This window comes from Conger conger, chromosome 12, assembly GCF_963514075.1.
Source record: "Conger conger chromosome 12, fConCon1.1, whole genome shotgun sequence".
In the NCBI taxonomy this organism is placed as follows: domain Eukaryota; kingdom Metazoa; phylum Chordata; class Actinopteri; order Anguilliformes; family Congridae; genus Conger; species Conger conger.
The window spans coordinates 42,016,135-42,029,408 of NC_083771.1; the positions used below are offsets into that span (position 1 = coordinate 42,016,135).

At 40.4% G+C, this 13,274-nt stretch overlaps 1 protein-coding gene across 3 annotated transcripts; it reads right to left on the reverse strand.

The window, feature by feature from the left end:
* Positions 1–388: 388 nt before the first annotated feature.
* On the reverse strand, positions 389–10,008 carry st6galnac4 (ST6 (alpha-N-acetyl-neuraminyl-2,3-beta-galactosyl-1,3)-N-acetylgalactosaminide alpha-2,6-sialyltransferase 4). Of its 3 annotated transcripts, none has more exons than XM_061262437.1 (6): positions 9,950–10,008; positions 9,622–9,690; positions 9,252–9,422; positions 8,495–8,904; positions 7,116–7,223; positions 389–4,914 (listed from the first exon to the last, which is right to left on the reverse strand). In XM_061262437.1, exons 2-6 carry the CDS (start codon positions 9,631–9,633, stop codon positions 4,713–4,715), a joined length of 903 nt encoding a protein of 300 aa, XP_061118421.1. In that variant the 5' UTR covers positions 9,634–9,690; positions 9,950–10,008; the 3' UTR covers positions 389–4,712. The 3 variants fall into 3 exon arrangements, with proteins under 3 accessions (XP_061118421.1, XP_061118420.1, XP_061118422.1); XM_061262436.1 differs by having other exon boundaries at positions 9,813–9,991; XM_061262438.1 differs by lacking the exons at positions 9,622–9,690; positions 9,950–10,008 and having other exon boundaries at positions 8,495–8,863; positions 9,252–9,375.
* Positions 10,009–13,274: the final 3,266 nt, after the last annotated feature.

Below are 13,274 nucleotides of genomic sequence, written 5' to 3' on the forward strand. Positions count from 1 at the left end.
GACACAACCATCAGTACATGTTGACAATGCTTCAGAAGAACGAGTACATGTTGATTTACAAATACAAAATAATCAAATAAAAGATACTGAAGGCCGGTAACTGAATATGACATTAAAAGCTTCAGGGGAGGATTGTCTCCTACTTAGTCTAATCAACTGTACGTCGCTCTGAATAAGAGCATCTGCCAAATGCCATTAATGTAATGTAATGTAATGTAATGTAATGTAGTAAATATCCGTACATTGAGCCAGAATGTGTAAAGACAGCATATAGTATATATAAGCCGTTAGGCCATTGTATAAAATTGCCATGTCAATACAAAGGCTACCCATTTCCTCATGACCTCGGAATGCAATTTCAAAAAGTAATTCACAACATAACACAAAGTAAGAAAAACGTATTTAATGGGAAAGTGCAAACTGTTTTCAATAACTGTTTTTACAACCGTCACATGCATACAGAGTGGTTACATAGGACTTGAAATGAAGACAAAGTTAATGTGCTGCAGCAATGGCATTCAGTTCAATAGACCATTTCAGGTCAGTTACCCATGGTATAAATATTTTTAACAGGGCACAGATGACATGGTAACGTTTCACACACAGCATGATCAGTCTTAGGCTTTACATAATTCATGACACAATTTTATAATATCATATCAGAAACAGCAATGAGTGAAATTGACTGCAATTGCACAGAGAACACCATACTCGATCAAATACATAATTGTTTCGGATTAATAATGAATGTATATGTAGTCTGTACAGTGGGGTGCAAAAAAATGTGCGCACCCCAGGTTTAAATGTCTTTTAAATTAATCTGTTTGTGATCAAAAGCAAACCTGAACTCTAAATGGCATAACAGATTGCAAGATTGCCTTTTAAAAAATTTTTTTTTTACTGTTTATAAATGATAAAAAAGGAAAAGGACCCTGTGCAGAAGTTTGGGAACCCTTTTGGATTATTCTTCGTTACTTTTTAAAATGATGATTACTAAGACCCAGACCCAGGTTATTTGCTCCTTAGGGCTTCAATGAGCCTGTATTATTCTCTCAACATCCTCAGTTGACAAGCCCGATATTATTTTTGAATTGTTTCTAAGATGGTAGGCTGGGCTAGCTTTTTGGTGCGCTGATCAAAATTCAGATTTGGGTCAAAAAACACATAGGTACGAGACCAATGCCAAGGACTTCGGTTTTGTCTGAAATTAACTGGACAAGGTTCCTGGACATCCAGTCAACATTAGTGATGCACTGCTGTGAAATAGCCAGCTATGCTTTACTGAGCTTATCTGGTGTACTGGAACCATCAATATATATATCAATGGCTATGGGGCTGTTTTTGGCATCAGGGAATGTGCAATGGGCGGCCTGTAGCATAGTTGTTAGGGTAAATGACTGGGACACGCAAAGTCGGTGGTTCTAATCCCGGTGTAGCCATAATAAGATCCGCACAGCCGTTGGGCCCTTAGGCAAGGCCCTTAACCCTGCATTGCTCCACGGGAGGATTGTCTCCTGCAACTGTACGTCGCTCTGGATAAGAGCGTCTGCCAAATGCCAATAATGTAATGTAATGGGTACCCAAGCAGGAAGAAATGTGCCGTAATTAAAAAAAAAAATTGGTTTTCTCTGCGGCTCAAAACATTCCCTGGAGAGTAATTAGTTCAGTCTGAAGAAATTGTACAATTTCAAAGTAATTAAAAAAATTCTATACATTCATGAGGGTAAAGTCATAGTTTTGAATGGCCTTGAATGGGTAAATTTGCTTTTTGGCAGCAGACTTAATAAGCTGCAATACTTCCGGCAACCTCTGGGGTTTGCAAGCTTCTGGGGGAAAATGTCAATCCCGGTTCCCCTGATTGGAACCTATGAAATATTCTCAAACCCTGCCTTCTGGTCCTCTTGGTTGGATCAGTTATACAAGACAAGATCAATATAACACAGAAAAGTATTTGAATCCAAAACAATTACACATTTGATCCAGGTCCGCTTAGAATACTCCAAGGTTGTGAAAACACAAGTACAGGCAATAAATATCAGTACAGGCAAAACGGTTAAAACGTGGTGGCATGAGTATTTGTTACCAATGATTTCCCTTGGGATTACTTTAACTACAGTTGCATTTTCAATCACAGGGAGCCAATATCTTCTTCCCTTCAATGCATCTTTGTATGTCTGGCAGCAAGATCACGAGAGAATTTAAACAGTTGTGTCGGTATTTCCTGGACTGCATTCCATGCTAAAAGACTAATGGTGACAGGACTAGCTGTATAATGATTTACTACTCATGCTTGCCACAGAAATGTACCAAAAAGACATACACTAAAAACACTGTAAAATTAATGAAGTGGTTAAATGTTCCGTCTAGAAAAAAGCATATCCCGATTCAGAAATACAGTACATCCACACAGACCTATTTACAGATTGTAAAAAATATGAACAGGAAGTGGCTGTAAAAATGATTATGCTCAAGTTCCTCTTTATCATGCGCATGCAGACACTGTATAAGGCACAACAATCTGAAATCATATAAGAGCCTTTCCTAAGGATGGGCAAAAACATCAAGTATGCTCACCGTATGTACCTTTTCCTTCATGTGTCAATATGAGATATTCTCTTAATGACTTTCCAGAAGCCTACATTGTTCTTTTGTTAGATTCTGTCTCTTTGGATAAAGAGACGAACCTTACCTGAATAAGTACTACTTTCAAATTAAGAAAATACATCTGAATACATACAATCATAAACGGTTCAGTCAAGTATAGCAATAATACACTCAGTGAGCACTTTATTAGGTATGTATTAGACTTATTCTTCTGCTGCTGTAGCCTATCCACTTAAAAGTTTGATGCATTGTGTAGTCAGAGATGCTCTACTGCATACCACTATGTAATGTGTGGTTATTTGCGTTACTGTCACCTTCCTCTCAGCTTCGACCAGTCTGGCCCTTCTCCTCTGACCTCTGTCATTAACAACACGTTTCTGCTCACAGAACAGCTGCTCACTGGATGTTTTATGTTTTTCGCACCATTCTCTGCAGACTGTTGTGCGTGAAAATCACAGAAGATAAGCAGTTTCTCAAATACTCAAACCATCCTGCCTGGCACCAACAATCATTCCACAGTCAGTCACTTAGATCAAACGTCTTCACCAATTCTGACATTGTCTGAACAACAGCTGAACCTCGACGTCTGCATTTATGCATTTAGTTGCTACCACATGATTAACTGACTAAATATTTGCATTAACAAGCTGGTGTACAGGTCTACCTAATAAATTGCTCGTTGAGTGTATATGCTTTTAAAAGAAGAGCAATAAAAATGAACACACACAGTTCATTAAGGAAGCACAAAAATAATGAAAGGCTAACTGTATAATATTAAAAGCAATATATGGCTTTTAAAAGATCACAGAAATAAAACCAGCTGCTTAAACTGACTGTGTCATGAGTGCATTAGAAATAATAAACAAAAGCAATATAATGCAAAATACATGATTTTGACTGACACCTCTTTAAATGTAATATATGACATTGCTATACCCGTTAATATTTCTTGGTAAACATTTTCAAATTTCACTTCATTTCTGTTTAGAAAACGTCAGCTATGAATCAGCCACAGTGCACATATTCAGAGGGGATACTGAGTGAAATCTGGAGACATGTTTGGACCCTTTGTCAGGGATTTTGCTAGTTGTAAAGTATACTGTAGATCTCACTGGGTCAAGAAAATAGCAAAAAATGTATTTGGACCAGCGATTCCTGAGATTATGGGCGTTTGAAATATGGCCTTTGGGGGGCGCTCTTCGTATTGAAATCCTTGATGTATGGTCAAAACATGTGACCAGATGTTCGCTCTTGTAATATAGTGCCCCAAAAATAAAATGTGGTTTTAAATAGAAGAAACAGTACAGCCCATTGTTTCCATTCCATTAAAGCTAGCTGTTATGCAAACAGTTTTATTCTCAGCAAACAATGTTGCAGTAAATGTTTTGAGATACTGGTGCTACTTCCTTATATTAAATTATTTTACAACAGTGATTAGCTTTTGGCTGTATCTGTATTGCTGCTTTCTCTCAGCGTAAACCACACTTTAGAATGTTTTGAACGTCGGCCAGGTTGTAAACAAGTCGACATTCTGTGATGGGATGAATATTGATAATGTGAACTCGGAGCCTGGCACGCTATTCATTCACTGCATATAAGCGTGCTTTGCTGCAGGAGTGATTGTCTATATCTGAATGCTAGATTCACCCACCATGCTACAGGGGCTCTATAGACCAATTAACACATGATGTCCATGTAGCCTAAAGCACATCTCTGCATTGCAAGAGATAATGGACACAGACCTCAACCAAACAAAACTGGTCATGGAGAAATGGATAATTTATAATACTGATAAATAATGTGGGGAATTTGTTAAAGCACTGGACCCTAGACCTGGGGGCTGTTGGTAGGTATTATACCAATATATTGTACATTACTAGTATTAAAATTTCTAGCTGAATTTCCCCCATTTTAAATCCAGCAGAATACATGGGTTTATATCACATCTTTTACCTATTAGAAAGTATCATTTTCAAAATGCTGTCTTCAGCCATTTTTCCCGAGCTTAGATTTCAAGGAGTGCAGTAAGTAAATTTGGTGAACCCACTGTGTGTAAACAAAAGGGTGAATTCCAAAATATACCTGTTTTCAGAGAGCAACAAATGCACTCAGGCGCCGCTGTCCCGGCCCGTCCACGAGGGGTGATGGAAGTGAATGTTTTTGTGCGAGGCCCACCTGCCGTAGATGGCCTTCTCGGTGATGAAGCGGTGGCCCCCGCGCCGCGCCTTCTCGTGAACGCGGTACATGCGGCACTCCTCCATCCGGCCCTTCTCATAGTAGTGGTACGGAACAGCGGCGGGATTCGCCTGGCTGCAGAGACACAGGGTTAGGGTTCACTGCAAACTCATACATGCTACTAAATATAAGTGGATAAGAGCACTTTGTACCCGACCACCCTCTTGAAGACATTTTGTACAGTCTTCAACTACTGTTTCCTGGGAGTCTATTTTTAAAAATAAATGCCCATATTATGAATTCATTTTGTAGATAGTACGTACTGTTCATCTGTGTGAGAAAAGGTGTCAAGTACGCCTTAACACATTTATAGCCGTTATTCTTTCACTCTTAAGGGAAAGAACATGCTGCCCAATTGTGTAAATGCTGACCTGGGCATAGGCACGATTTTTGCTGCAAGTTAATATTTATTGTTCGTACCAATGTCCAAAGGGCCAAGATTATGTTGATTGTTGGCCACAATTCACCCCCAGCCAAACAGCTCTTTTACTGAATGTTTGCTTTAAAAGATGTTACACATTTCCATTTATATTGATTACTTATGTTATGATAACTTTGTCTTTTCAGTATAAAAACTGGTAAAAAGTGGGGAAAAACATCTCTTAAGCCATTCTGATTACCAGACACACTTCTTGCTGGGTAAGTAATCATATCATTACATTACATTACATTATTGGCATTAGGCAGACGCTCTTATCCAGAGCGACGGACATCAAAGTGCATAACCATAACCAGGGATCAGTGCACTGAAAGAGGGAAGTACAATTTCAAGTTCCAACAGAACAACAAAGATAAGAACTAGGGCCTATTTCATGAATCTGATTAATGGATTATATTCCTATCTCAGGACTGTTTTTATACAGCACAAAGCAATATAATGATAACTTCCATATGAACAATAAACAGCTTACATAGCCATCCTTTGATACAGTGAGCACCATAACTAATTGGACAGTGACACATATCTTGTTATTTTGGTTCTGTACGCTAGTACTGAGTTTGAAAGAATACCATGACAATAAGGTTGATGTGCAGACTATCTGCTTTAATTTGAGGAATGAAAGCACCTTTTGTGCATGGTCCCCCCCATTTTAAGGTTCTACAAGTATTTGTTGAATTGGCTTCAAAGATGTTTTTCATTAGGCAGGTGTATTCATTTGTGTTGTTAGTGAATGCAGAGATTGATGTTGGGGCATGACAACATGAGACAGCAGTGTCGATGCAAATTAAGATGCCCGTCATAAGGCTCAGAAATTAAAATGAATAAATCAGGAACATTGCAAATACCCTGGGCATGCCCAAGTCAACAGTTTGCTTCATTATTAACAAGAAAAAACATCTGGTTAACACAATTATGTCAAAAGACCCAGTAGACCGAGGAAGACCATTGTAGTTGATGACCGAAAAATATAGAAGAAAACGGCCCAAGAGATCAAAAACAGCTCTCCTGTAGGTGTAGATTTAGTCTACCATATGTAGAAGACTACACCATCAGGCCTACAGAGGGTACACTGCAAGATGCAAACCATTGATAAGCCTGATAAGAAAAGAAACCGAGATTACAGTTTGCTAAAAAAACAAAGCCCCAAGAGTTGTGGAACTGTCTTGTGGACAGATGGGACAAAGATTAACATGTACCAGAGTAATGGAAAAAGGAAAGTGTGCAGAACAAAAACGCCCATGATCCAAATCATGCCACCTCATGCGTGAAACATGGTGGAGGGGGTGTTATGGCTACTGGCCGAGTCAATCACTGGATCTGAACCTAATTGAACATGTATTTCACATGCTGAAGTGGAGACTAAACAAACAGGAACTGAAGACGCTGCAGTACAGGCCTGGCAGAGTACCACCAGGGAGGATACCCAGTGTCTGTTGATGTCAATGCCTTGCAGACTTTAAGCAGTTATTGCATGCAAAGGATATGCGACCAAGTATTAAAAATGATTACTTTATTCTCCATTATGTTAAATTATCCAATATTTTTTGATGCCTGAAACAAAAAAAGGGGGAGTCCAACTATTCTAAACGGGTTATCCATTATGGATGAAATAACCTCAAATTAAAGCTGACAGTCTGCACTTCAACCTCATCATCATTGTATCCCATCAAACTCCAAGTGTTAAGAGTACAGAACCAAAATAACGAAAATGCGTTACTGTCCAATGAATTATGATGCTCACTGTAAGTGAATGCACTGCTAGGCTCTTTCTCTTTTTCTCATTTTAACAAAGAAAATATATATATATTTCCGTCTCCTTTTGAAGGTCACTTACTTGCAGTAGTCATTATTGATCATGCCATATACATGAATACTGTCACACACGTCCATCGCCAGGACCATGGTAAAGAATCCAGTACTTAGGAAGGCCCCCGATTGCATTCTGAATAAGAGATTTGGTGATGAAAACAATAAATGACAACACAATTTGCCAAATGCAATTGTACCCATTAAAAAGGACTATTTTTCTAAAATTAGCCCATTTGCTCTTCATCGATAGGTGAGCAATATCAATTTGACATCATTAATTCTAACAAATTGACATCCCATTAGATTCTATGCCCTTCACTATAACCATTTAAATAATTCATTTAATTAATTGGAATTGTTTGGACAGTGTAATCGCACAAAAGACACATTCCCCAATAACTGTAGGTGAAAAAGATGATTCTGTGCTTCCAAACAGCATGTCAAATCACTGTTCAATATGAATACGGGAATATCTTGACAGCTCATATTATACATTAATTAATTCATTAATTCATTCTCTTAACCCGCTTATCCTGAACAGGGTCACGGGGGGCTGGAGCCTATCCCAGCATACATTGGGTGAAAGGCAGGAATACACCCTGGACAGGTCGCCAGTCCATCGCAGGGTGCACACATCATTCACTCACACACTCATACCCACGGGCAATTTAGACTCTCCAATCAGCCTAACCTGCATGTCTTTGGACTGTGGGAGTAAACCGGAGTACCCAGAGGAAACCCACGCAGACACGGGGAGACACGGGGAGAACATGCAAACTCCACACAGAGAGGGCCCGGCCGACCGGGATTTGAACACAGGACCTCCTTGCTGTGAGGCGGCAGTGCTACCCACTGCACCATCCGTGCTGCCCTTCATATTATACGTACTAATTCAAAAGTTCTGTCGTAATAATCTAGAGCTGCACATGTAGGTACCTTTACGCCAAGATTAATACTTTTCCATTTTAAGAATGTAAATAATTTTATAATTATATGTTGGACATTTATTTAATGTGTTTGGGGAGATGATGTAATTACTATTTTTTTATACACATTTATTTCAGATTTTTTCCCTTTTTCCCTCAGCGGCCTGGAGGAGAGTGACACGCCTTCTTCAAGCCATCTCGTCTCATGCTTGTGACCGTGATTCCGAGGCACCCGAGGTGCTTTACTGTGCAGCTGACCCTGCCAAGTCCCTTCCTCTGGAGCGGCGAGCCAATTATGCCCCTCCACGAGAGCCGTGCAAACTTGGCTTTTAGCAGGACCGGGAATCAGGAGATTATGCAATTACTATCTACCCAGGGAAACTGGCTTTTTCAGGGAAGGTATTCACATCACACTGCTTATTTTTTACATTACTGGTTTTGCAGCAAACCTAAAACCGCCTTCAAAGGCGCTTCATACCTGTTCTTCCCGGTTTCATTCTGAAAAAGTCCGTCGCAGTACTGAATCTGCTCTCTTGTCACCACATAGATTTTGGCATGCGGATACTTCTGAGCAGCTTTCAGGATAACATTGAAGATTTTGCCTTTGCCATCCTGACGCATGTTTCTCTCTGGCCCCCACACAACGTACACCGTATCCGCGGACTTCTGAAAGTAATAGGTCTCATTCTTGAGTATGAGGGGCACACTGGTGTGGGATACGACGCGCAGGCTGGTCTTGCTCCCCACGTCATGTTCGTAGCCCAGGGTTGGAGCATTGTTCATGCGGATAACACAATCCAGTTTGTCGATTTCCTTCCCTTTGGCAGCGTTCAGCATCTGACCTGAACTGGACACCAAGGCACATTCTTTACAGCGAGCATTCAGGAACTGAAACGACAAAAAAGAAATTCAAGTGGCATTCACACTTGCTTAAAGCAATATGGATAACAGTAATTATAACATCAATAAAGTGCTAACAATCGGCGCACTGCAACTCCCAGGGCAAAGGTTAACTGCACTGTGATACAACAACAAGCATACATGACATTCACAATGTATTCACAGTTAATATAACAAACATGCTGCAGAATAAACCTTTTACACAAGTTAACCATTTAAATGTAAAAAATCACTTGTTGTTTTACTCTCTATATAACTGATTAATTCAATCAAGTTTGAATCATCACATTCCAGACCTATATGGGGCCAGCCTCTGTGGTACAACACCAATTTACCTGATCCATATTTCCAGATGTGATCCGGATGTACCCATGAAGGCCCATATTGCCCATATTGCCCACAATGGCGACATCCAGTCTGGTGACATGATTATACCATAAGGCCACAGACAATGCCGAGACAATGAGCAAACTGATCCAATAAATCTTATGCCGGGATGACAAGACCTTGGAGTAAAAATACCAAACACCGCGTCAATGCATTGTGACAAAGTAGCCTATGGCTCACACTCATCTTGAATTATGGATTACATTTTCATGAGCTCCAAGAAACAGACATTCAAAAACACACCGATGGTGCACATCATTGCCGGTGGATAATCATTTCCATTGTAGAAAGTTTACAGAAATCAAAAGGCCACTGTACCAGACACGTCATTTCTTCGTGGGGCTCCAACGTGCTTTGTCGAAGTGTTAATCGGAAAGCGCATAATTCCTGAAAATAAAACCAGTCACGTGAATGTTTTAGCGGATTAGCTAGACGTAACCATATAACATAGCCAAGTTAATCACTGACGAACTTCCGATACATTTTCAGCTCTAAAATGACGTCCATACGTATTTAATTCTGACGTTTAACACCGGAGAATCGGTTGGTAATCAAGCACATTAATATCTCTTCAACAGCCTGCCAACATTGCCCGAACTAGCGACACAAGGCGAACACAAGCTGATTCCCAGTTACAGTGCGTTACCAGCTCTTATAGTTCACATAATTCTTCAGGATGGATGTGATAACTACATTAACTTAGACCAAACCCCCTACCCCCTACCCCCCCACCCCCAATATCTTCATAACATCCAATAATTGGATGTTGTTAGCTTGCTTGCTAGCTAGCTAACTAGCTTCTTCTTCTTTCGAGTTTTATGGTGGGTACAAAACATATTGGTGCATTACCGCCGCCTACTGAATGTCTTACTTTATTATTTATTTATATAGATAGTACACATACAAAAAAACATCCCATGCCCAAGCCCCCGTCTTTATTCAATTTTCATCCCCACTCCATTTCCATCTCCCTGGCATCTGACTCCCTCCGAACCATTTTGCCAGAATTCCCTGAATTTCATCCCCCTTCACGGCACTTATACACAAAATGTCCCCTTGCTGTGTCCTAATTCTCTCTGATTTTGTTTCAATGTCACTTGCACAGTCATTTTAATCATGGTAATGAATGCCAACAACATTCTGCTATCCATATTTATTACGTCACCTCTCCCCTGTTCTTTTATCAATACTCAAGCTCTACCCCTCTTCTTTTTCCCCTCAGTTCCCTTTTCTGTCCCCACTCTTCTCCCTGGTGGGTAATATTTTTTGGCAAACGAAACAATCAATTGTCTCTCTCCCGATCAGCTCGACTTGAGCAAGTATAAATTTGTGGTTGACCTGAGATTTAAAAAACAATATTTGGCTGAAAAATACATTCAGTTGTTTGGAGAGGTTGTCCTCCAGCATAGCATCACATTTGTGATGTATATTAAGAACGATCCACATGTATTAAGAACGATAACAGTTTTTAATCCAAATGAACCATGCTGTCATCTTTCAGTTTCCCCTCGCTTGCTGGCGTCTGTCATGTGCACATGCGTCTTTGGCGGTCTGTATCATCGACTGCAAATACTAGAATAAATTTGGACAAAGCTGTGAAAGTGCATAGTATTCATGTACCAGGCGAACTACCAAGTAGTTGACCTGGTACAAATATAATAGTAAGATTACAAATAAAACATTATGAATTTACATCCTCCATTTAAGTCCTCAACTGTAGCTATATTAGATAAGTTTCCTTTATTGCCATTCCGATTGTAGCAGGGTAGAGGTTGCCTCTTTCCCTGTCATTTTTCTTTTTTTCTTTCTTTCCCTTTGCATTGCTCCGTTTTTAGTGTCTAATTGGCATACAATGTTTGTTTTAGCATTTTGTCCAACGCGAAACTCACCTGAACATATGGCTTGCGAGTGCGAGTGTTTTCCGGTTATTGTCGGTGTTGCTTGGCAACAATAGTTCAGGTAGGTTTAATTTTAGTTCAGTAGTCCGGTCAGTTCGGACATTATTGTTTGCAATTGTTGTGGCGCAATTGTTTATTTTTATCTTGTGTAGCCCAAAGTACTCCCAGTAGCATCCCTAGCCAGCACATCGTTTTATTTGCACGACCTCACAGCCGCGTAAGAAACGTTCTTAGGCTGTACACTTCCGGGTTGTAATCTTGTCACCTTATCTTGCAGGGAGCTCGAGGCCGCGCATCCATTGCTTGTCAGTCAATGATGAGTGAGAACGCTCCTGTTTTGTCTCGTTTGAATTGTCTTTTATATTTTTTTATACCACTGCTATGCGGACGATACCCAACTCTTCATCTCATACACAGGTTTCAGCCCGTATCTCTGCCTGCCTGAGTGACATCCATAGCTGGATGGACAACCACCATCTAAAGCTCAACCCAGATAAGACTGAAATTATATTCATCCCTGCCATTCCCTCTCCCCATCTGGATCTCTCCATTTCCCTAGGGGATACCACACTGATGCCATCACCCTGTGCAAGGAACCTTGGCGTGGTGATGGACAGCAGACTGTCCCTCTCTGAGAATATTGCGGCGGTGACTCGGTCATGCAGGTTCTTCCTATACAGCATATGGAGAATCCGCCCCTTTCTCACCCCCTACTTGACCCAGCTCCTTCGTCCATGCGATGGTTGTGTCCTGCCTGGACTACTGCAACCTCTTAGTTCGGCCTCCACAGGCCACTTGGGGCTTGCCCCTCTCCGAACTTCAACCTCCCGCTCACGACTACTGTCTGTTCTGGCTCCATGGTGGTGGAACGAACTCCCTGTGGAGGTCAGAACTGTAGAATCTCTTTCCATCTTCAAGCTGCACCTCTCCCTGTCCCTCCCTACCTCCCTGTAAACCTTAATTGTTGTCTTTCTGTGATATGTACTATCAGGATGTTTAGTTTGGCTAGGTAAGCAGTGTTTGACTAGGTAAGCGGTTTGTTCATACATTTGCGTATTACGAAAAACAAAAAGACAAAATTCAAATAGACCCTGGTCCTTATCTTTGTTGTGCAGGTAGCAGTTGAAATTGTACTTCCCTCTAGGGTCTTTCAGCGCATTTATCCCTGGTTATGGGTATGTACTTTGCCCTTTGTTGTACGTTGCTCTGGATAAGAGCGTCTGCCAAATGGCATTAATGTAATGTAAAATGTTTATGGTTCTTTCATTTTCTGTGTTGGCCTATGGGAAATAAATGTGTTTTACTTAATCTGGTTCTTATTTCTTGGTATTGCTTCTTTAATCTTGACCCTTTTGGGGCTTTTTCTGTGTACATGGTTTACTTATAGCAAGCTAATTAGTATTGATTGGAATTGATTTTCTTTCTGTGCATGTTTAAATTTCCCTTTGGTGCATGGTTCCAACTGGTATATTTTGATGTGGTTTTTATTTTATTAATTTTTTTGTTATTTATTTATTTATTTATTTATTTATTTGCCCTTGTGTGTTTGGTTCCCTGCTCATTATTTCCCCCCTTTTTCTTTAGCAATGGTTCTGTGCCCCAAAGGAGGCTAGGCACCTGGTGGTGGTTCCCTGCACTGCATGTGACTTAAGAGCGCATAGGTTGGCTGATCTCACCTTTTTCTTATGACTTTCTGTGTGCACGTGCGTCTGTCCTGGACCCCGAAACACACCTCAGCTGCCAGGTAAGCCTCAGCCTTGCTCCTGTACTGGGACAAACCCCTTTTTCCCTTGTGATTATCTGTCGTGGCAACGATAGTGTCTGAAGTGAAACTGACTTTTAAACTTGTCTTCGCTGATTACTAAATTATTATTGTGCCGTATTTGAAGTACCATTTTATAATAAAGAAAGCATTTGCCATGTTGTTATGCAATCATGCTTGTCTCCTTTTAGTTTACACCCAACGGAATCTCCTTCTCCAGTATTCCCTTTGTTGATACTCAATAAACATTATTTTTGGTTGAGGAAATCATGTCTCCTGCTTCTTAGTATTAACATACCTGTGTGTCTATT